Consider the following 21,029-nt stretch of genomic DNA (forward strand, 5'->3'; position numbering starts at 1 on the left):
TCCACGCAGTTTATAATCAACAAAAAATGGTAATCCACCCATGAAATTGTAATTTCTGCAAAGAAGAAGTAAAAATGGATTGCATATCGACTTTGATAAAATGGGCTTTGATTTGTATAAATTATGAGAAGTCATAAGGGAAGATCCACAAAGTGCGTCGCGCAAAAATTGCAAATGTTCAACTACCCCCCTACCCCTTCGTCAAAAATTCTGTATAAAATCACTAGAAACTTTTCTCAACCCCAGACAGCGCGGCGTACTTTGTGGATGGCCCTTAAGCATTAAATGATGCACGATACGCGTACTTGAATATATCATTCGAAAGCAATTGATTGGCACTGTATTTTTTATATTTTATTATAGTGATTTTCAATTCAAACAAAAGTTCACCATTTGATTGGCACTGTGTTGCCGGCACTTCAATGTGATTCGCATTTCTTCTCACCCATTATTCTTATTGTATTCGTAATAATTTTGAATTATGAATGTTTGCGTTTATTTAGACCACATTGGCCGTCTGTTTTGGCTGTTACTATTCGGCGCCGCATCAAAAATAGAAGTCGAAAAAACTGTACTTTCGCTCTGTGTATTTTTCTCATGTAGAATCTAAACGAACTAGTGCGATCAACACCATCACGACGAGCAAAATTGGCGTGGAACGTTCGGAATCACCACCGCGCGCTCTCACATTGCGCTCAATTTTCCCTTTTCTTCGGGAAATCTGTCCTTGCGAAGTATGATTTCAAACAGTGCGGATTAAGGATAACATACAGATTTTACTGTATACTGATTTATTTTATTTAAAAACTAGTCGAACCTCCCCGATCTAGCTCGGGTTGTTTTTTCTCAGGTCTTGAATGTCAATCGTTTAGTCGTCGCCCTCTAGATCAGTACGAGCTTGATGATTTTCTTCAGAATTCTCGCTTAACTTTTCAAAAGGACCTAAGCAACATTTTTTTCATTAATTAATTTGAATAGCGCAATCAACAGAACAACATGAAAGCTCTTGATTGCTGTATTCAAATGAATTCATGAAAAATGTTACTTAGGACCTTTTGAAAAGTTAAGCGAGAATTCATTGGAACAGGTATTTTTACATGTTGTTCAACTTTCCCAGCAAAATATTCTATTTTTTTCATATAGGGGAACTGTTCCATTTTCCATCTCACTGAACATATGTTCATCTCATCGAAAAACAAAGAAATACAGCACCAATCTCGTCGCTTCATTTTGCTAACACGCGTGCTCACTGCTGAAAAAAATCACAAGAAATAATCCAAATTCCTTTTCATTGCTTTGTTGTTGATGGGATGGAAATAGGAGCTATGGGATGAAGTGCCGAACCGTTCCCCTACATCAAGGTAGCCAATAGAATGTATGGAAAAAAATTGTCATCGCATTTCAAAAACCGACATTGCTCACAAATTTCATTACCCCAAAATATGACCCCATGCTAAATTTAAGCTCAATCGGACATGATTTAGGGGTGCCCAAAATTCATCAAAGTTTTGAAATTTTTACTCATGAAATTTTTTCCAAGGAGAGACAAAAGGAAAAGTCGAAAATCGAATTTTTGTTTTTGATGCCAAATGACTTAAAAATGCATGAAACGTCGAGATCTTATGTTACTTCAAACAAATTTATGATAGTATTAAAAACAGAGCGTAGTCTAAAAAATAGTAGTTTTTACAACAGATTTTTTTTTGTGCACGAGAAAGGCACCATTACCGCTAGGTGGGTTTTTTTTAAGTAACATCGGATCTTGACGTTTCATGCATTTTCAAGTCATTTGGCATCAAAAACAAAAATTCGATTTTTACTTTTCCTTTGGCCCCCTGGAAAAAAAATTCATGGGTAAAAATTAAAACTTTGATGAATTTTAGGCACCCCTAAATCATGTCCGATTGAGCTCAAATTTTGAATGGGGCCATATTTTTTGGTAATGAAACTTGTGAGCAATGTCGTTTTTGGAAATGTAAACTTATTTTTATATATAGAGAAAGTAAGAAGATAGAAAATAGAGATTACCCATCGGAACGGTTTTTCTGATAGCATTGCTTTTTGCATTGAAACTTTTCGTTTCATCACTGAAACCATTGACACTTGTCTTCAGCGACTGCTTCCGCGATAGAGCATTTGCACATTTTATTCACTAATGCATCTATATTGCTGTCAAAATGTGCATTTGACAAAAAAAATTTCAGCTAAAAGCTCTATTTTTTGACGCCGGTGCACTCGCACAACCAATCGACATAAGTTGTCAAAAAAACAGGAGTACCAACTTGACCACTATCTCCTTGTCGCCGAGTCTGGCGCTGAGTGCTCGGCGCGGAAACCCAAAGGTGGGAATAAAATTTTGGGGCTAATGCGCAATAAATGATTTGTACTACTTTCGATCGGCTCCACCCTACTACACCGAATTAAAAACACTACAGATCCCATCCGATTTTGGCAATACGGTTAGAACATTTATTTTACCAAAATTGAATGGTTTTTGTTACAAATCAATTAATTAAAGTTAATCTCACCAAATATGAAATCCTTGGCCGTCCAGTCTTCTTCATACGTTCCGGCTCTTAGTTAATATCGGGGAGCGTATTGCGACAATTCACATTCCATTTCACTCTCTGCATTGAATTCGGCTCTAAGTTCAAATTTATATATGTTCATATTTTTTTTTTCAACAGCCGAAACAGAAAAAAAAACAGATTAATCCACCTAGAAGCGATGATGCCTTTCTCGTGCATCATTAAATTTATTGAATAAATTTCATTAGAAAGGTCAAAAAGCACTTTAGGGAAATAGATCGCATATTTTCTATCATTTTGCACGTTTTTTGCATTAATTAATACGCATTGCTACCATTACTGAAAAAAAAAACAAAATCGATTTTGAATTTTTTTTCCAAGGGAGAAAAAACAATGATTTTTCAATAATTTCAAAATGCAATGTCCGATCGGGTCGCAAATCAGTAGCAAACAATGGGACTACATTCCCCGTCGAATGCAACTTGTTTCCAGTAAATCGGGTAATGCTAAGTTCCAACAAAAGTGTACAACATTTGTACACATACACACATACAGACGTTATAGCTGGGATGATGCCGATTGACATACTCCTTGAGGAAGATGTGCTTTAATACTCGGTGCAAGTGCGACGTGTCAAGAGAGCAGCCTCGTTGCTCAAATGGAAGAGATCATGGGACACCGCAGTCAAAGGTCGTTGAACCCACAGGCTAATTCCGGATGTGTCGAATTGGGTTAGTAGGAAGCATGGTCAAGTCAACTTCCACCCATCACAGGTGTTGTCTGAACATGGCTGCTTTTAAAAGTTCCTGCATAGGTTCGGGTTCGCAGATTCTGCGGAGGGTCCGGTATGTGTAGGTGAGGTAGAATCGGCAGAGCATGTGATGTTTGCATGCCCGCAATTCGATGTTGAACGCAATGCCATGTTATGCTGCTTGTCAGCGGCATGGATACAACCCCAGACAACATCGTTGAGAGGATGTGTCGGGAAGAAGTTATACTTTTTACTTTCTACTCTTCATTAGTCTTTTTCGATTTCTCCCTCCTTTTTGTCGCTTATGTGAAGTGTGAAGTGAGAAATGTCTCAATTAGGAAATCTGAGGATTATTTCTTTTAAAGCCTCTCATCTGATTCATACTCTTTCAGACATATGATTATGCTTGAAAATTAACAAAAAATGATTGATGCACAAGGCCTATTAGCAAACCGCACTATTCAAGCCATCACTACATCGGGTCTCTCCGATCGGTGGGCACCCGTGGCCAAGCAGAGCAAATCGTTCCGTGCAGCGCAGTTTGGCGAATATCGTGCGTGCGTGCATAAGGGCCCCCAGCCACACTGAGAGACGATCGTCCGGCTGTGACTGCGATACGAAAGTTCCCATCTATTTCACGATCGCTAGCGCGTAGAGAGTGTGAAATCCCGTGCGTCCGAGTGTGTGCGTTGCGGCCATGTGAAGATCATATTTTCGTCTTCTGGTGGAAAGTGCAATTTTGAAGCGAATCGTCGAAACTTGTGCTAATTGTGCGAGCGGTTCTTGAAATATAGCACATTTTCTTACGCTTTTTTGGGGCCGCCGACGACTGATCACCACATCGTCGATCCTGTTTATTTTAGACGCCACTTGGCGAAATTGCGTTCCCGTTCTGCCTGTGGCTGTGATCTTCTCGTGAAGTCTGGTTACGTCATAGATCTGAACCACGTCCGGACTGGTTGCGGATTGATGCTGCGAGGGAGCTCTTTCTCCCCGTAATCCAGCATCATGATGGTTTGTATCGAGTTTGACTTCTATGAAACATATTACGGGATATTACCAACCAAGGAAGTGGATGAAGTGGCAGTGGACGTGACAAGTGACACTGCCAACGATGGGAGTACTCAATTGAGGCGGACGTTAAATTTTTGTGAATCGAGAAAAGCAAATTCGCTTTCCTATGAATGAGGAATTTGGTTTCCTTTTTGGTGGTGTAAATTATGTCAAAACGGAGCAAATATTTCGTCGTTGCAGTTACTAGATAGTCATACTATTTTTAAAATCGCTTGGCCATGGACGAGGGTTGAATTTTCGTGCACCAGCTTTTATGAATCGATTAACTTTTAGTTGTCTGGTATTGTAGCTATGTTTGTATGTGTATGTGTGTGCGTACCAAAACAAAATTATTCCTTATTTTAACCCATTTCTATCTGGTAATTTATTTTTTCTTCTCTTTCCATTCTCGATTATACTGTGGCTTTTCTGTAATATGCATCCCTGGCTTATGTCGTATGATTGTTTGTTCCAAATCTGCAGACACGTTAACGATACGCGATGGTATGCGTCGAACAGGACCAAGCGTTTTGTGTCATCGTCGATCCTCTTCCGGACGCACCGGTGCGCAAATTCATCATCAAAGTACGTGCCCACAACACAGTTGAAGATCTGTACCGTCATGTAGAAACGCAAACCTTGTACCAGGTTTTCGAGCTTGAGTTTCCCGCCAAAGAGGTAAGTGTATTGATTTATGTGTTTAGATGGTTGACATGATTACGCACGGTTGTTTTTCATCACATAGTCAATTCTAAGAAAACTGAATATTTTACATTCACATATTATTAGGTACAACGGAGCGACGTAGAATTCATCCATTCTGAGCAATTACTCGCGATCAGACCTGCTTGTAGATCACTTTTCAAAAACATGGTCACTTTTTATGGTCAGATTGACAAGCACCAAGGAAAGTAGTTCATTTGGAATTGGATGGCCCGGAGACTGCTCTAATCCTTTTTATTACATTTTCTGTACTTCTGTTTCTTCTTCTTTTTAAATCGTGACGAACAATGTTTCAGTGGGAGAATAATACCAACAAAGAAAAACAGACATTCCTGGAGATCTTGTAAGAATTTCCTGAAACTTCCCAAAATTCTTAAAATAACTTTATGAAATTTCTCCATGAATTCTGCGGTGTTTTTCAGAATTCATAAATAAGGAAATCCCCAAAAAAGTTTCGGAGGAGAAGAGAATTTCCTTTTAATTCGAGAGGAAGAAACTCCCCAGAATTATTGTAAGAAGAATTGTCCAGAATATCTAGGCGGGGGAGCAAATCACCAGGATCCTCGGAAGAGGATTTTCTGAGGGAAAAGCTTCTCTGAATTGCTGGGGGAGGGATATTCCAAAATTCTTGCGGGAGGAATTGCTCTGAACTCTTGGAAGAGTGCGAAGGATTTTGTTTTTACATATTTTTTAGGCTCGTATTTTTGATTGTGTGACTTAAAATTGCCACCAAAATCTATGCAGCATGTTTCAAAATATATTAAATAATTCAAAGGAAAATCACATGGTGTTTAAAATGCGTTAAACAAACATTTAGGACAGTGCACAGTGGCGGGCCCTCATACAAATCCCGGACAAAACCTGAGATTGCGTTCAAAACTTCACCACAAACTAATTTAGAAACGTTGAATTCTTTTTGAGGTTAAAATGGTTATCCGACAAACTTTATGTCATCCAAGGGCTTCCGCAAGCCAAGCTCATTCTAACATTGCGCTAGTCAATTTCCCGCATAGGCGCAGCTATGCGCAATTCACCACACTAACCACCGTAAAGTAGACAAAAAAAATGATTTTAATACATAATACCAGATATTTTCGAATCTTTCCCAAAAAAGTTTAGCTAAATTTCATTTTCCCATACATATTTGTTCGGGAAACACTTTACGGAATGAACTTCAACAAGACACCAAAATTTAAATTTACAAGCTACAATCAATAAATTGTGGAACTAGCTCATTCAATATATAATATATTATGTTAAATTAAAAAAAAATATGGGCTTCACGAAAATCAGTAGTAAATAGGCAATAAAAAGGCAAAACAAGTGTTCGCGAGTATTTTGCATTGCCTACTTCTCGTTTTGTGAGCAAGATTCACAGAGATAGACGGCAGCAGGGACTTATGTCCAAGGGCTTGACGACCCCTTCCCATGACCACTGCGAGCTAGGGGGCCTGTCTAGGATGTGGTGGAGTTTGACAGTGGCCTCTGTTAAACCTCTATCCAAAGCTGCATGTATCCATAAGCAGGCCCTATCAAAGCGACCGTGCGCCGCTCAAAGCACACTAGCCCAGCCTAGGAGCATCGACAACGGGCACGAGCGGAAATCGAGATATACAACGAATCTAGAGCTGACAGTTGTGTCATTCCACTCTTTGAGTAAAGCCGGGTGACACCGTCTTGAAATGGGGGGTGGGCTAATGTCACAGCTGCTGCCTTCCGTCCCGTAAAACCGTGGCAGGCCTTGGGACACGCCGTCCCAATCAAGCCGTCTGGCTTAACCAACCAGATGGAAGTAGGACCAATTGATTTCTTCCTGGCTTACGCCGATCCGGCTTTGAACACCGAGGTGTCAATCCCTGCATGGCCTCACTGCATCAGCAAATATGACCGTGGGATCAAGAAGGTGACTATTCCAGTTGGGTTCGAGGGCAGCCCTAAGGGGGACCCAACAAACATGAATGAAGCTAAACTAACCAACAAAGCAACGGAAGTGAACCCCTTCGCAAGGAAAGGCTTGGAGAGATCTCCATCCAAAGCATCGGGTGCGAGAGAGATGGAGCAGAAGGTCACGAGTAGCGAAGTAGTTGTTGTGGAGAGCGATAACGATATGCCAATAGTTGACAAGCAGCAGCACAATATAGTGGAGATAGGGTCGAGTGGCGTCCTGCCAAGCTTGACCGTAGTCATGGTGCAACTTGATGACCTTATCGACTTCACCAATGAACGGGGCAATATGTCGAAGGATCTGAAGCTGAACTTGCTCAAGCTTCGCAATTTGGTTCTTGATGCAAAGAAGGAACAGGAAGTGCTTGCGGCTAGGCTGGAAAGCTGTGGTATAGCGGAGAAAAGCACACAGACTGCTTCCTTCTCCTTCCATAGTACCACAAACATGGCACATGAGGCGTTAGACTTTGCACTCAGCGACAGAGCGGCAGAAAGGAGCCAGGGACTCGCCTGGCATTAAGCGCCATAAACAGAACGCAAAAAGGCGTCGGGAGAGCGCAAATCAGGAGAGCGGGCCCACGGAAGCTGCAAACATGTACGAACTGCGTAGAAGAAAGCAAGTGCGAAGCGAGCCAGTCGGCCACCGGAGGAGGTGGGAAGCCAACCCGACCAAGACAACCAGCGGTCGGACGGTCCCTGGCAAACGGTAGTGAGGAAACCAAAGGTGAAAGCGGCAAACACAACCCTTTTCCCCTTCAGACCATGACAAAGCTTGAGGTATCCCCTAGTTTTTTTTTTAATTTACCGGTAAGCTCAAATGTAAAAGTGAGTAATTGATTTTCATTGGGCTTTTATCAAACTTAACCATTCAATTTGATTGAATTTTCAAAAACATAATTGTGGGCTTCTGACGAATTTTCGTTCATCGACTTATCAATTTTCAACCTTGGTACTTCCACAGAAAGGGTAAAAATTAAAGATGTTCGGTGTTTTAGAAAAATAAAACGGTTCTTGAAGCTTTTAGTCTTCTGATGCAAGACCATGATGAAGGAGGCTGGGTTCGATTCCAGGTTTAGTTCAGAAAGTATTGTCGACTGGGCAGTTTCGTCGTGCCAACAATGCACAAATAACAACAAAGTTCCGAAGCATCGTAGTTAATAATATAATACCAAGGAAAAGTAATAGAACCTTAAAAACTTGGCAAAGATTTTGAAATTTTTACTAGGTTAAGATAATATCTTTAAAATATTGAAGTCTGAGTGAAATTTTGCAATTCTCATCAAAATTCTAGAAATAAAGGAAAAATGTTAGGTGTCAGTGTTTGATAAATTTGATTTTCTGCTCTCAAAAAAAAATATATAGAAGTTTTTGAAAAACGTTTGAGAGTTTAGAACCTTAGGACGAAAAATTTTGAGTTTTTGTCCGGCTCTCCGCCACTGTGCAGTGGTCCGCAGCATGCTTACTATAAAGGGCCGCACAAAAATTTTGAGCTTTTGTAGCGGGCGGCAGTGTATTTGCAACATTTGTTTTTCAGTTCATATTGCATATTACAGAATTTATTACAGATTACAGATTTATTACATTACAGATTACAGAAAACATTGTAGACTGTTTTTCCAAATGATCATATGCCGACCGATTCTGTGATTTCGATCTTATTTTTTATGCTCGAGGTTGATTGTTCACTGAGAAAAACTTTATTGGGATTGTAAGCAAAACTCGAACATAATAAACAGAATCCATCTGAAATTCTGAACAGAATCCGTCTGGAATTCCGTTTGATTCTGAACAGAATCCGTTTGAGATTCTGAAAAGAATCCGTTAGGGACGCTAAACAAAATCCGATCGCAATTTTAAACAGAATCCGTTCGGGATTCTGAACAGAATTCCGGTCGAGATTTGGAGCAGGGGTTTGTTTAAAATTTTGAAAAAGGCCATTTATTATTCTGTTTGAAGGTTCTGAACAGAATCTGTTTGCGATTCTGAAAAGAATTCAAATGGTATTATAAACAGGATCCATAATCATCGTATTTTTTGAGGTTATAATCTAGCATAGCTTCAGTTCAATATCGCCAAAGCCTAACTTATTTTGAAAAATTAAAGCATTCCTATTACGGAGCAGTATGACAACATTATTTTCACCTATGGGTCAACCTTTAGTTCCTTTAAATTTGCTTCATTATTTGTATAATTCTGCGGGCCGCAGGTAAAGGCCAACTCAATGCGATCGTAGATAGAATTCGATATAAAGATCTGCACGGGCGACTTCGATGCGAAGATCGGCTTCGACAACTCCAGCCATGAGCACGCTATGGGACGCCGTGGTCTCGGATAAATGGGTATTTTGTAAACAAACATTGGAAGGCGAATTCCTGCTAAAACAAGCATTTCATGAGGAAACCACGCTATGGATCCGATAGATTAAGCTTTCCTCTACCAGATAAGGGAATTAGTTTAGGATGAAAACGCTTGCATTCTCGGGAATTCATGAAGCAATGTTTGTTTACAAAATAAGTTACGCCCAAACCGCAAATCAGTCCCGAAATGAGCGAAAACGGAGAGCTGTTCGCATAATTCTTTGGTAACAGCGACATGGTGATCGGGGAAACATCTCCCATCAACCAATTTACAAGATCACGTGGGTCTCCCGTGACGTCTTCACAGAAAATCAAATCGACAACATCTGCGTCAGTCGAATATGGAAACGGAACCTTCTTAATGTACGGAATAAACGTTGTTCCAATGTCGCGTCTAATCATCACTTCCTTATCGCCTGCGCATTTCGTGGATTCGTCGACAGGTAGGTTTAGTCATCAACGTCAACAAGACAGTAGCTGATCAACGGTATATTTATTTATTTGTTAATTCAACGGACAACAATTGGTCTAATTGAATGGTAATTAATCTAGATTTTACGAATAATATACACATGAAAACATTATGAACAATCGGAATTACATCAAGAAGCTCTAACAACACGCTACAAAAATAAAAAGCTAGGTATTGCAAATCATCGTTTTATCCTAGTGGGTCCCATACAGTATCACGAAATTCTCTGTAGCATAGTCCAGTTGGCCAAGTCGATGAACGAAGTGCAATCTCTTTGAGGCGAATATTTACTCCAATCTTGAACGATACATATGGCATTGATGATACATCCTTCCAAGCAGGTACAAGTAGTTTGATTGAAACATCATTGGTACCCAGAGCATCAGCGACTAGTTGCAGTATTTGTCGCTCAGTTACGCAATTTTTTACTCTCGTAAAAAACAACCTGAAAAGATCGTTTGGAGATCTCTTCTCTACGGTGTTTGTGCCTTGTAGAATTTCTGTTGTACACAATAGTGATGATTCTGCAAGAGGAAGGTTTCCATTGGGATCCGACATTTCACTCTTTCCGATGTGAGCATCAGTGACATGCACAAAAGATTGGTTAATATTAGCAATCTGTTGCTTTATCTCAGCTAATTATTTATCAATACTAGTGATCTCGTCCGTACTCGGTTTTCGCGGTTGGACTTCCAATGTCGCAGAGGAATTACAGCGATCATTACGAGACTTGCGAATCGTATTTATACAAGGTGTGCACAACCACCAGAAATTTGATTTTCGGCGATATTGGATCAGGTCTTCATGGCTCAAATTAACACACGCAGCGTGAAAAATGTCATTGCAGAATCCTTCACAACCAATACAATCAGAACCGCAGTAATGTTTTACGTCTAGCTTTCCATTGGTAAAAAAATGTAGACACAATACCAACTAGAACCAAAGTTATGGACAAAATTCAAAAGGCTGCCCACAACCGAACGTCCTTCCCTACCAATCGACTCAGCTCGACGAGCACAAGAGCTAAGAAAAACATTAGAGAGCTTTTCATAATGTAATCGTTAACCGATTTTCTCGCAACAAGTTTCGTTCGACAGAGGACAAAGCCTAGTTGATCACTATTAAATTTGATAATGATCAACCGTTGCGTTAAAAAGTTATGACAAAATGGTACATTGAACCATATTAGCACCATATAAGATTAGTATCTTGGCTAAATGCGAGAAAGGCAGTATCACTACTCGGTGAGTTAAGTTGGGTTATTTAATATTGCATTGATCCAAATCTGAAATAGGCGGCGTGAGAGCTGAATTAGTGTAAAATGATATTAATGTCATGCTTTACATGCTGTTTGACAAAGTTCTAGGATTCTTTGAGCATTACATGTTAATCAAAAAGTCCGAATTGTAAAAAACTAAAAGTTACTTGCGAATTAGTAATAAGAATCCCATGACATTTTTTCCTATCACTGCTCTGGAATGGTCTTCTCGGATTTTGACGAGTAACTATGCTCGTATAAATCCGTAAAGATGTTTCGTTTTAATTTGATTTAACAATCAAACAAAAGAATAACGGCATCTGTCTTGTATTATACAACATTAAGAAATAACTCGAATGGTTCTCGGCAATAATATTTCAACTGTCAGGTCAACTGGAAATGAATCAGATGGAGAATGGAGATAGAAGATGATTCGCAGATCCTTTGTCGATTTGCGGCTATGGATCGAATGGAATGAAAACGATAGATAAATGAGGCATGAAGGGGTTCCGAAACGATGACTGGGTTTGAACATCTTATCGCATAAAATGTATATATGTAATCTGTTTGCTTTTGTCTAACATCATCTTGTTAATTTGATTACACTTGTTGTAAACCCTGGTCAACGTTTCTGCGTTATTCCCAAAATGATATATTGATATCCTCCATATTATAAGTAGTCGATGATCTCCCTTTCAAATCGTTCCCGATAGGTTCTTTGATCATGTCATATAAACAACTCGGTCAGTCCATGACAAACTGGTATATAGCGGTGCTGTTGGGCGTGTTCGGATCGGTTCAGTGGAAAACAGCTGTCATGAGTAGGTTCGTAGCGCGCTGGTTGGTAAAATTTACCACCCGCACGAGCGCTAATATTAGAAAAAGAGAGGGTGTGATGAAAAATTAGCCTTAATTTTTGGTGTGCGACAGAATTTTTCAAATAACCTATTTAGGAAAACCCATATAACTAATTTTGCTTTATTCTATCATTTTTGTTGCAGCTTTCTTTGCATGATAAAAAGCACAAAAAAATAACCGATGTAGGAATTGTGCTAGGCAAGACGAATACTTTTCATATTCATCCCAAAGGGGAAGATTATTCAACTTCGGTAAGTATAACTTAGGGTGTCACATTAATCCCAATGTAGACTAAATTATTGTAACACTTTTTTTTTGTTAAATCGTCATGAATGTTTCTATTTGCAATTGGTTTTAGGTTTTTAAACACATTAGACAAAAACTTTTTTTTTCTATCTCCTTTCCCTTGAAATTTCGTAGCCAAATTAAATTATTTGATAGTTAGATTTCAAAGTTTTATCGATAAAATAATAAAATTAGAAGCTCCTACATCCAGTACCATCATCGGGGTGATAATGGGTCATTGGTGGTTCTATGGTCAGTGTCGATGTACTTCAGTAAAGGTGTGGCCAAAGTGCTCAAGTCTGTACTGTATTAGTCGAAAAAATAACGTAAACATTGCCACCCACAGTGGGTGGGCCAAGTGAAACGTCACGTCTGTTATGAAAAATGTACTGAGTATGCCAGACGTGATGTCACATTCGATCGCCATCGGTCATCTTCGGCAAACCAGCTGTGAATTTCTATCTCAAAAGAGCGAATGTTCGTTGAACAAATATTACTTTAGGGTTTGGAAGTAAAGCACATCGGGTAGGCTCTCACCGACAGTCTGGAGGTCGGATAACAAAATTGTTCAAAAAGGTCTCTTATAATTTAGTTTTCTTGCTCTCAGATACATTTAATCTGTTCTATCATTATATGTAATTGAAACAGTATCCCTTTGTCACCCTCTACGACGGTAGCACATAAGAAGAAATATTTGTTCCTTATTGAAATTAAAGATCAGCAGTATTGTACCTGCAAGGTTTAGAAAATTAACCAAAAAAAAAAATGTTATCTAAAATATTTTATATTTATTTTTCAATGTTTTTTTTTGGTTCACCCTAACGTAGAGTTTCATACATGGAAAGTAACATCTTCGAGTTTTATTTACAGGCTATCACAGTCCAAACAGATATGTCCTCCGACGACGAGCTGGGCCTGGGCGCTTCGGCGAGTCCCGTTGAGTCATCGAACCACAGTATGCCGGCACCACCACCCCTGCCGGCGCCAGCACTATATGGCATACCGGACACAAGCGAATCTTATGCGATTAAATCGTCTCGATTGCGACGATATACCGATGAGCATTCACAGTCGTCGTCCGCCAACTACCGCGGTCTGGTGAACCAGGCTATGACATGCTATCTGAACAGTTTGCTGCAGGCACTGTTTATGACTCCAGAGTTTCGGAACGCTCTATACAACTGGGAGTTCGACGGGAAGGATGAAGTCAAATCTATTCCCTACCAGTTGCAGAAGCTGTTTGTCAACCTGCAAACCTCGCCCAAATCGTCAGTTGAAACTACTGACCTAACGCGGAGTTTCGGTTGGGATTCAGCCGAGGGGTGGCAACAGCACGACATCCAAGAGCTGTGTCGTGTGATGTTCGATGCTTTGGAGCAAAAATTCAAGAAAACCAAACAGGCTGATTTGATCAATCGATTGTACGAAGGTAAAATGATCGATTACGTCAAATGCTTGGATTGCAACACGGAAAAGCAGCGAGAAGATAAGTTTCTCGATATTCCGCTGCCAGTACGGCCATTCGGAAGTACCGAAGCATACGAAACCATCGAAGATGCATTGAGGGCGTTCGTGCAGCCGGAAATCCTGGAAGGAAACAATCAGTATCACTGTGAAACTTGTAACAAAAAGTGCGATGCTCACAAGGGACTCAAATTCACCAAGTTTCCGTATATTCTGACGTTGCATTTGAAGCGATTCGACTTTGACTATCAGACGTTCCACCGAATCAAGTTGAATGATAAGTATGTTTTTGATTAGCATTGAAAAAAAGATGAGCGTGTTACTAATAAGTTATTGTTTTTATTATAGAGTCACCTTCCCACAGGCGTTGAATTTGAATAACTTTGTCAACAGTACAACAATTGGTGTCGATAAATGTGCAACGGTGGCAGCTGCTGATTCCGCCATTACTATAAATGGAACTGGGTCTGTTCTGCCGGGCATGCACATGGAAACAGCCGAAAACTTTATGAAGACCTACGATGAGTGCAGCACCACGGATAGTGGGTCCGCCCTTGAAGAGGATTCATCCTTCCAGAACGGAACGTCCGTGTCGTCCACTACTACCACGCCGAATGATCAATTCATGAATCAGGTAAATGTGCCATCCCCCTATGAATGTCGTAAAACTATCTAAATGATTTCCGACGCTTCTCCAATAGCGGCAATCATCTTATATCTTTGCGACAATTTAAATATGACTTTCACTATTTTTCTTAAATCTTTCAACCTTCTCACCACTGATTACGTTGTTGGCGATACAAATTTTTCTATTTTTGATAAGCTCATATTTTTCCCCCTTTCCTATTTTTATATGACATTTTTGTTCTTAAGGAAAGACGCGCCAGGATCCAAAAATTTACTTTATATCACCATAAGTTTTAATTTGGAAAATATTTTTCCGTTAATTTTAGGAAGACGACGAAGGAATCGATATGGACCTAAATGGTGATAGCAAATCTCCATCGGCGAGCAACTTCAACGCACCTGGCCCGTACGTGTATGATTTGTTCGCCATCATGATCCACTCGGGCAGTGCTTCCGGAGGCCACTACTACGCCTACATTAAGGATTTCAACAGCAGCAAGTGGTACTCGTTCAATGATCAAACAGTTTCACCGGTAATATTCGTTGCATTTGTAACTTATTCTTCGCAGGTAACGATCTGTGTTTTTCTCAATAGATCACACAAGACGATATCCAGAAATCCTTTGGGGGCAATTCTTCGAAGACATATTACTCCGGAGCGTACAGTTCCAGCACCAACGCTTACATGTTGATGTACCGACAGGTCGATTCGTCCAAAAACACTTCTCCCATTAAGGAAGAAGACTTCCCGGAACACATCAAAGTAAAGTCTACTATTCGTTTTGCTTAGTTGACAACTATTTATACAACTGCAAATTTCAGAAACTGGCCATCAAAATTCGAGATTCGGATGGATGTCGCAACAAGGTGGACACCGACGCTGTGACAGTCAAGGTGTATTTCAGTAACCCCCGCACGCTGGCCGTCAAGAGTTACAAAATGTACCTCCTCAATGAAAACACATTGACGGAAACACTGGAGGAAGCGTACCGAGTGCTGCATGTGAAAGGTCTTGTGCCGATGGAGCGGTGCCGTCTCGTAGGCTATGATCGAAAAACTGACTGGATCGAGAAGAGCTTCGAAGGGCAGGAGGAACACAGGGTAAAGTATTTTAATTTTATGGCATGCCCAGATTTCGTCAAAAACCTAAATTTCTTAACCTTACCGTACGGCCAAAGAGGACCCCAAGACATTTTTGTTTATTAAGGCAAAGACAAAGGTGCTGTTTGAACGAGATGGCGCCACAACATTTAAAGTAAAATGAATTTCCTTGTATGGACAAATCATCCGTTCTCATCAACTACGCATCACATCAATATGAAAGCTAGGTCAAAAAGCAACAAATAATTTTTAGATTTTTTGTACCCACGACTTGTTTTACAGTTCTAAACAATAAAAGAGATTTCATTGTACCTCCATACTAAATTCTAGCTGTATACTTTCAATTTCTACAAGACTGTTCTCCACCTCGTGTGTGTGGAAGAAACATTGAAAGCTTACGATATCGAACAGCAGATGTCACTAGTGTATATTAGGGTGGCTCAAAAAACACTTTTTCCATTTTCTTGATGGGCCGCCCTCTTATTCGGTTCTATTTGATGCCCTGATGCTCTGGACAAAATTTCAGCCAAATCGGTCAACGTTTGAGCAGTGCTAAACTCGTTGGAAGTTTATATGGAAAAATGTATGCAGAAACATCCAAAAACAGTGATTTGCAGTTGGACGGCACAATTTACGATCAAGAACCATGATACTTATTCAGTTCTTGTAAAATAAAATACAGAATATTATGCTAAAAACCGCGAGAAGATTAGAGTTTATTACGCAAAGATATTAGCATTTTACTGGAGTGTTGTAGGGGTGAATTTATTTCTTTTCAAAGGTAAAAGAAACGAAATTTGCTCAAACCCCACTGCAAAGAAATGCTAATAACTTAGCCGGGCGAACTCGAATCTTCTCGCGGTTTTCTGCATAACATTCTGTATTAAATTCTCCAAGATCTGAATGAGTATCATAGATCTTCATCGTAAGTTGTGTAGTCCCGCTGCAATTTACTGTTTTTGGATGTTTCTGCATACATTTTTCCATATAAACTTCCAACGAGTTTAGCACCGCCCAAACGTTGACCGATTTGGCTGAAATTTTGTCCAGAGCATCAGGGCATCAAATAGAACCGAATAAGAGCCCATCAAAAAAATTGAAAAAAGTTTTTCCCATAGTAATTTGAGCCACCCTACTGTATATGCAATATTACATTTATACGAACACGCAGCAACACCACCTGTCGCCTGATAATGGAAATATTGCAATTTTACCATCAGGTGTTGTCAGGCCTATGCTAAGAGCTCATGTTTAGCGTAGCCAACACCAACACCAACGCCGAGCAACGTACGTCAAATCTAAAAAAGCTTAACATCATAAAACATCCAAATTCAGCTTTCTTCAATATGCAACTTTAATCGGGAATATTCATTAAATATGACTAATGAGTTTAATTGATTCAAAACTTATCTACATGATCAATTTTGATTTTACTTACATGGAGAACACCAATTTGTCTTTTATTTCACCGTGAAAAGCTTGAGCAGAATTTAAAAATAAATCTTGCTCTTTTATTGTTGTGGATAATTTTTAATTATCAAGCTACAATCATTGGTGTTGTTGACGATTGTTGACATCTCATGCAACTGACAGCGGTCTATCTGCACACTGTGCCCGGGACATGGTGGCTATTTTTAGGCTAAGGGAGTTAGATAGGGATGTCTATAGCCTGGGTGATGTAGTGGCTGTTGTTGAAATGTTTTGAAAGGGCCTCAAGCGGAATTTTTGCTAGAATGCAACTGACGACCTCCTATTCAATGAATTATTAGCACTGGCTGATTTTCTACCGAAAGACATCTAACGCGGGCTTTCTCAAAATTAGAAACTTTTCATGAAAAGCTATTTGGTACCAGTTATGAAGGATGGTGTCCGCTACTACGCCTACCAAATATTTTTTCGATTAAGGTGCTTAATTTTGAGAAATCGAACCTTAGATACCTTTCGTCATACTGGTTTCAGAAAGTTTACTCCTAGTGTGCCGCTGTAAGCACGCTCAAAACACGCGATTCATTGGTACACAATTTTCTTCATAGCTTTTCAACGCACTTCATTAGCAATCAACTAAGCTTTGTTTCCCATCGAATGCAACTTGTTGTGAGAAAATCGGAAAATGGTAATAGTTTCGCCGGATCAAATCGAATCTTCTCAATACTTCCAGCTTACCAATAGATATACCATTTTGTAAATCTTCTCGATATACGATAAATTTTCAGCGTTGCACCTGTTATAATATGTACAACAGGAAGCTAATAAAACAGTGCTGTCTCGGTTTTACAACAAAACTACAAAAAGTAGTAGGGTTGAAAATCCGTTCAAGGTAAAATGCTAATCGCTAATTCTTTGCCCTTTGGTTCAGAAACGGTGAAGGCGCGTTCTGCCAACTCGGTCGAGGCAGATTTCAAGTGTGAACAAGTGACTACATGGACGTTCTAAAGTGCCTGACTATAATGTATAGCTTGTGAGGAGCCCCTGAAGATGTGATGTTAATATCAATATCTTAATATTACCAATATAAATTTTAACATTCACATGAAAAATCTGTTGTATAAGCTAATGGCATGTATTTACTACTTTTGTAGCAAAACGGTATGAATAAAAGCACGTTTACTTTACTACAATTTTCGAACATACTACTTTTGTTGGAACTTGTTTGGCAGTTGGTATGAATAAAAGCAGTAAATACTACAAATTATTTGTAGTCTGCTCAGGAGCTTGCTACAAAGTTATTCCATCGCCTGGATTTAAATTTGGTAAAAGGTGTTTACGAATTGAAATAACCACCGCAAATTAAATTAACGATACGATTAGTGTTATTAATCAATGTTTATACGATGGGGTCGGTTTTTACTAGTTTTTTTACGCCGGTCGTTTTTATGCGACGAATTATTTTCGAAATTTTGGGACATACGCGGGTTTTTATACGGATTTTCTTGAAGTTTTTTTACGTGGTTGTTTAAAATGATCGGGAGAAATGGTACGTCCCCCACTTAAAAACCGACTTAAGTGTATCGATTTTTGGAAATGGACGTAAAATGTTGGAAGAAACATTTGTTAACTGAATCGAATCACGAGGAGAAGCGGCGAACGGCTAATGCGATCTATACATCCGTGTAACAAAACAGCAGATTCCAAAAACCACGGTCAAAATTACTTCAACTATAATCGAATCTACAAAGATCCCAAATTTTAAATAGTAGCGTAAAAATTAATTACGTTTAAAAAACGCGTGAATGTAATACATATACCAGAGCAAGCGTCAGTGTGTCGGAAAATTGCCGAAAAAACTGACCGTTGGATTCAATTCCCGAACTCAAGCAATGCGATGAAAAATATCAAGATTCTTGGCCCCAGAATCAAAATTTCCCTCATGCTAGGCTTTTTTACTTAATTTGAATTTGAACTTTCAATAAATATGGTAGGGAACAACTGCAACATAAACAAATCAAATTTTGACAGATATAATTTGTAGCAAATACTACTCTTTTATTTTCGAAATTAGTATTTACTACTATGTTCGAAAAAGTTTATTATTCATACTAAAGCAACTTTACTACATGTGGACCTTACTACAAAGTAGTAACTACATATTGTAGATTTTACTACTTTTTATTCATACGGGCCAATATTTTGACTGATCACACGTCACTTTTCATAAGACGAGTTTGTACAATCCCATTTAATTCCACCACTTAATTGTACCTTGACAGATACGTATTTCGACCTCAACAGTAAGGTCGTCTTCAGTGTCGAGTCAAGTACGAGACACTGAAGACGACCTTATTGTTGAGGTCGAAATACGTATCTGTCAAGGTACAATCAAGTGGTGGAATTAAATGGGATTGTTCAAACTCGTCTTATGACAAGTGAAGACATTCCACTAAAAAGCTCAAAATAATTTTCTTAATGATCACACAAGATTTGATTCTCTGTCCGATTTAGGATGTTTTCGGTTTAGAAACATTCTCGATTCCCTGGGCATAGTGTATTCATTGTACTTGCCAAACAAGATAAACACTCGTGAAATGACGGGCATAGAAAAGCTTTCAATTATTAACATTGAACATTTCCTCATGCCAATTAAATACTAACTAGCAAAGCAGGCTAAGTTCCACTTGGAATGTAGAGCCATAGAAGAAGAAAGAAGAAGAATTTAGTATATTTGGCTTCTAACTGAAAAACACAATGTCAGTTTTTATTGCAAACATAGTAATTATAAACGCATATTTGTCAGTATTTTCACTCGATTCGCAATCCTACACTCTGAAAAATCTTCACTTCATATTTACCTGAAAACAAATGTGGTTCTCATCCACCATACTTTTCACGTAAGAGTGACCTGAACAAAATTTAGCTTCGTGATTCATCAGGAAAAATCTGACTGGATTTTCCAGTACTAATGACGCAAAGTTTAAAAGTAGTTACGTGTTTGATCGATTCTATAACATTCCCCAGAAAACCATACCCCAGAAAACCATTCCCCAGAAAACCACTCCCCAGAATGTACCATTCCCCAGAAAACCATTTCCCAGAATGAAACATTCCCCCGAAAACCATTCCCCAGAATGCACCATATCCCAGATTTTTTTTCATACCTTCAAAAAGATTCCTGCAATGAAGAAAAAAGATTTTGGCAACTAAAAACTGGAATAAAAAGAACGGCTCGGGACTACAAAGAAGTACAGTTCAATCTGATATAATAGATTATGTTATACAAAGAGATGCCCTTAGTTTCCAAACTTGGACTAATGAATATTAGCAGCTTAGTCTTGCTGGTATGACATGACCGCTGGAAGGCTCTGCCACATCGAATTTCGAAATACTGCTTCTGATCCTGCTTATGAGTTGCTTCGTGATTTTGGCCTAACAATTACCTTTGCATACAATAGTGCTTAGTTGACCAGAAAATGCTATGACAGTTTCGAAACATTTTCAGGCTTAAAATGTACTTTTCCCATGGTCTTGGTTCACTTGATAAAGTGTACAATGCGCGCCGCAATACTTCCTGTTTCGACCGAGGTTTCGACGGCATGTTGTAAGGATTCATTCACATAAAGTAATATTTCGATGAAAGCATTATTATTGTGAGCCTAAATCAGTCATTGAAAAAAATCACCTTATTACCTTTATTCAAATATGTGCTATTCTAGAAGCGTTCAATTATGATTCACCTTATTTCCGGCAAATGCTTATAGTAAACGGGCATTCCTATGTACATGGGACAGTTATGCGTGTAACGGCAGTATTTGTTTTTTTTTTTTATTTTGTTCAATGAAACTGTAGATTTTTATTAGTGCGGGTAAATTTATGTTTCAAAAGAAGGCATCATCCACTTGTTTGCTACACTCCGTGCAAACGCGTGATTTGAAAGAAGGTGTATTTCAGGCGAATGTGTGAGTCGCAAGAATGTATCACTCATTTGCCTTTTTCTGAGCAAATGCGCGTTTTAAAAGAAGGAATCATTGACTTAATTGCCTTATTCCGGGCAAATGCGTGGGTCCCTATTTGATTCCTCAATCAAGGCATGCTTCAAAATAAGAAGAATTTTTTTTCTGTTGTGGGGTGAAGTCAGAATAGACATGAGCATATGCTATGCTTAAGCCAAAATAGA

The 21,029-nt window shown here is 39.1% G+C and overlaps 1 protein-coding gene across 3 annotated transcripts in view; it reads left to right on the forward strand.

Moving 5' to 3' along the window:
* The window catches only part of LOC134211365 (ubiquitin carboxyl-terminal hydrolase 47), a 62,632-nt gene that overhangs the window by 31,641 nt on the left and 9,962 nt on the right, over positions 1 to 21,029 (forward strand). The window contains exons 1-8 of one of the 3 annotated variants that reach the window (XM_062688155.1): positions 3,838 to 4,293; positions 4,816 to 5,010; positions 12,088 to 12,195; positions 13,100 to 13,974; positions 14,042 to 14,327; positions 14,647 to 14,853; positions 14,916 to 15,083; positions 15,143 to 15,421. In XM_062688155.1, the coding sequence (XP_062544139.1) occupies positions 4,834 to 5,010; positions 12,088 to 12,195; positions 13,100 to 13,974; positions 14,042 to 14,327; positions 14,647 to 14,853; positions 14,916 to 15,083; positions 15,143 to 15,421 (2,100 nt within the window). In that variant the 5' untranslated portion in view covers positions 3,838 to 4,293; positions 4,816 to 4,833. Of the gene's footprint in view, positions 1 to 3,837; positions 4,294 to 4,815; positions 5,011 to 12,087; positions 12,196 to 13,099; positions 13,975 to 14,041; positions 14,328 to 14,646; positions 14,854 to 14,915; positions 15,084 to 15,142; positions 15,422 to 21,029 lie in introns of those variants that run through there. The other 2 variants (XM_062688154.1, XM_062688156.1) reach the window with 2 other exon arrangements.

The sequence above is a fragment of the Armigeres subalbatus genome, chromosome 2 (genome assembly GCF_024139115.2).
Source record: "Armigeres subalbatus isolate Guangzhou_Male chromosome 2, GZ_Asu_2, whole genome shotgun sequence".
Classification (NCBI taxonomy): domain Eukaryota; kingdom Metazoa; phylum Arthropoda; class Insecta; order Diptera; family Culicidae; genus Armigeres; species Armigeres subalbatus.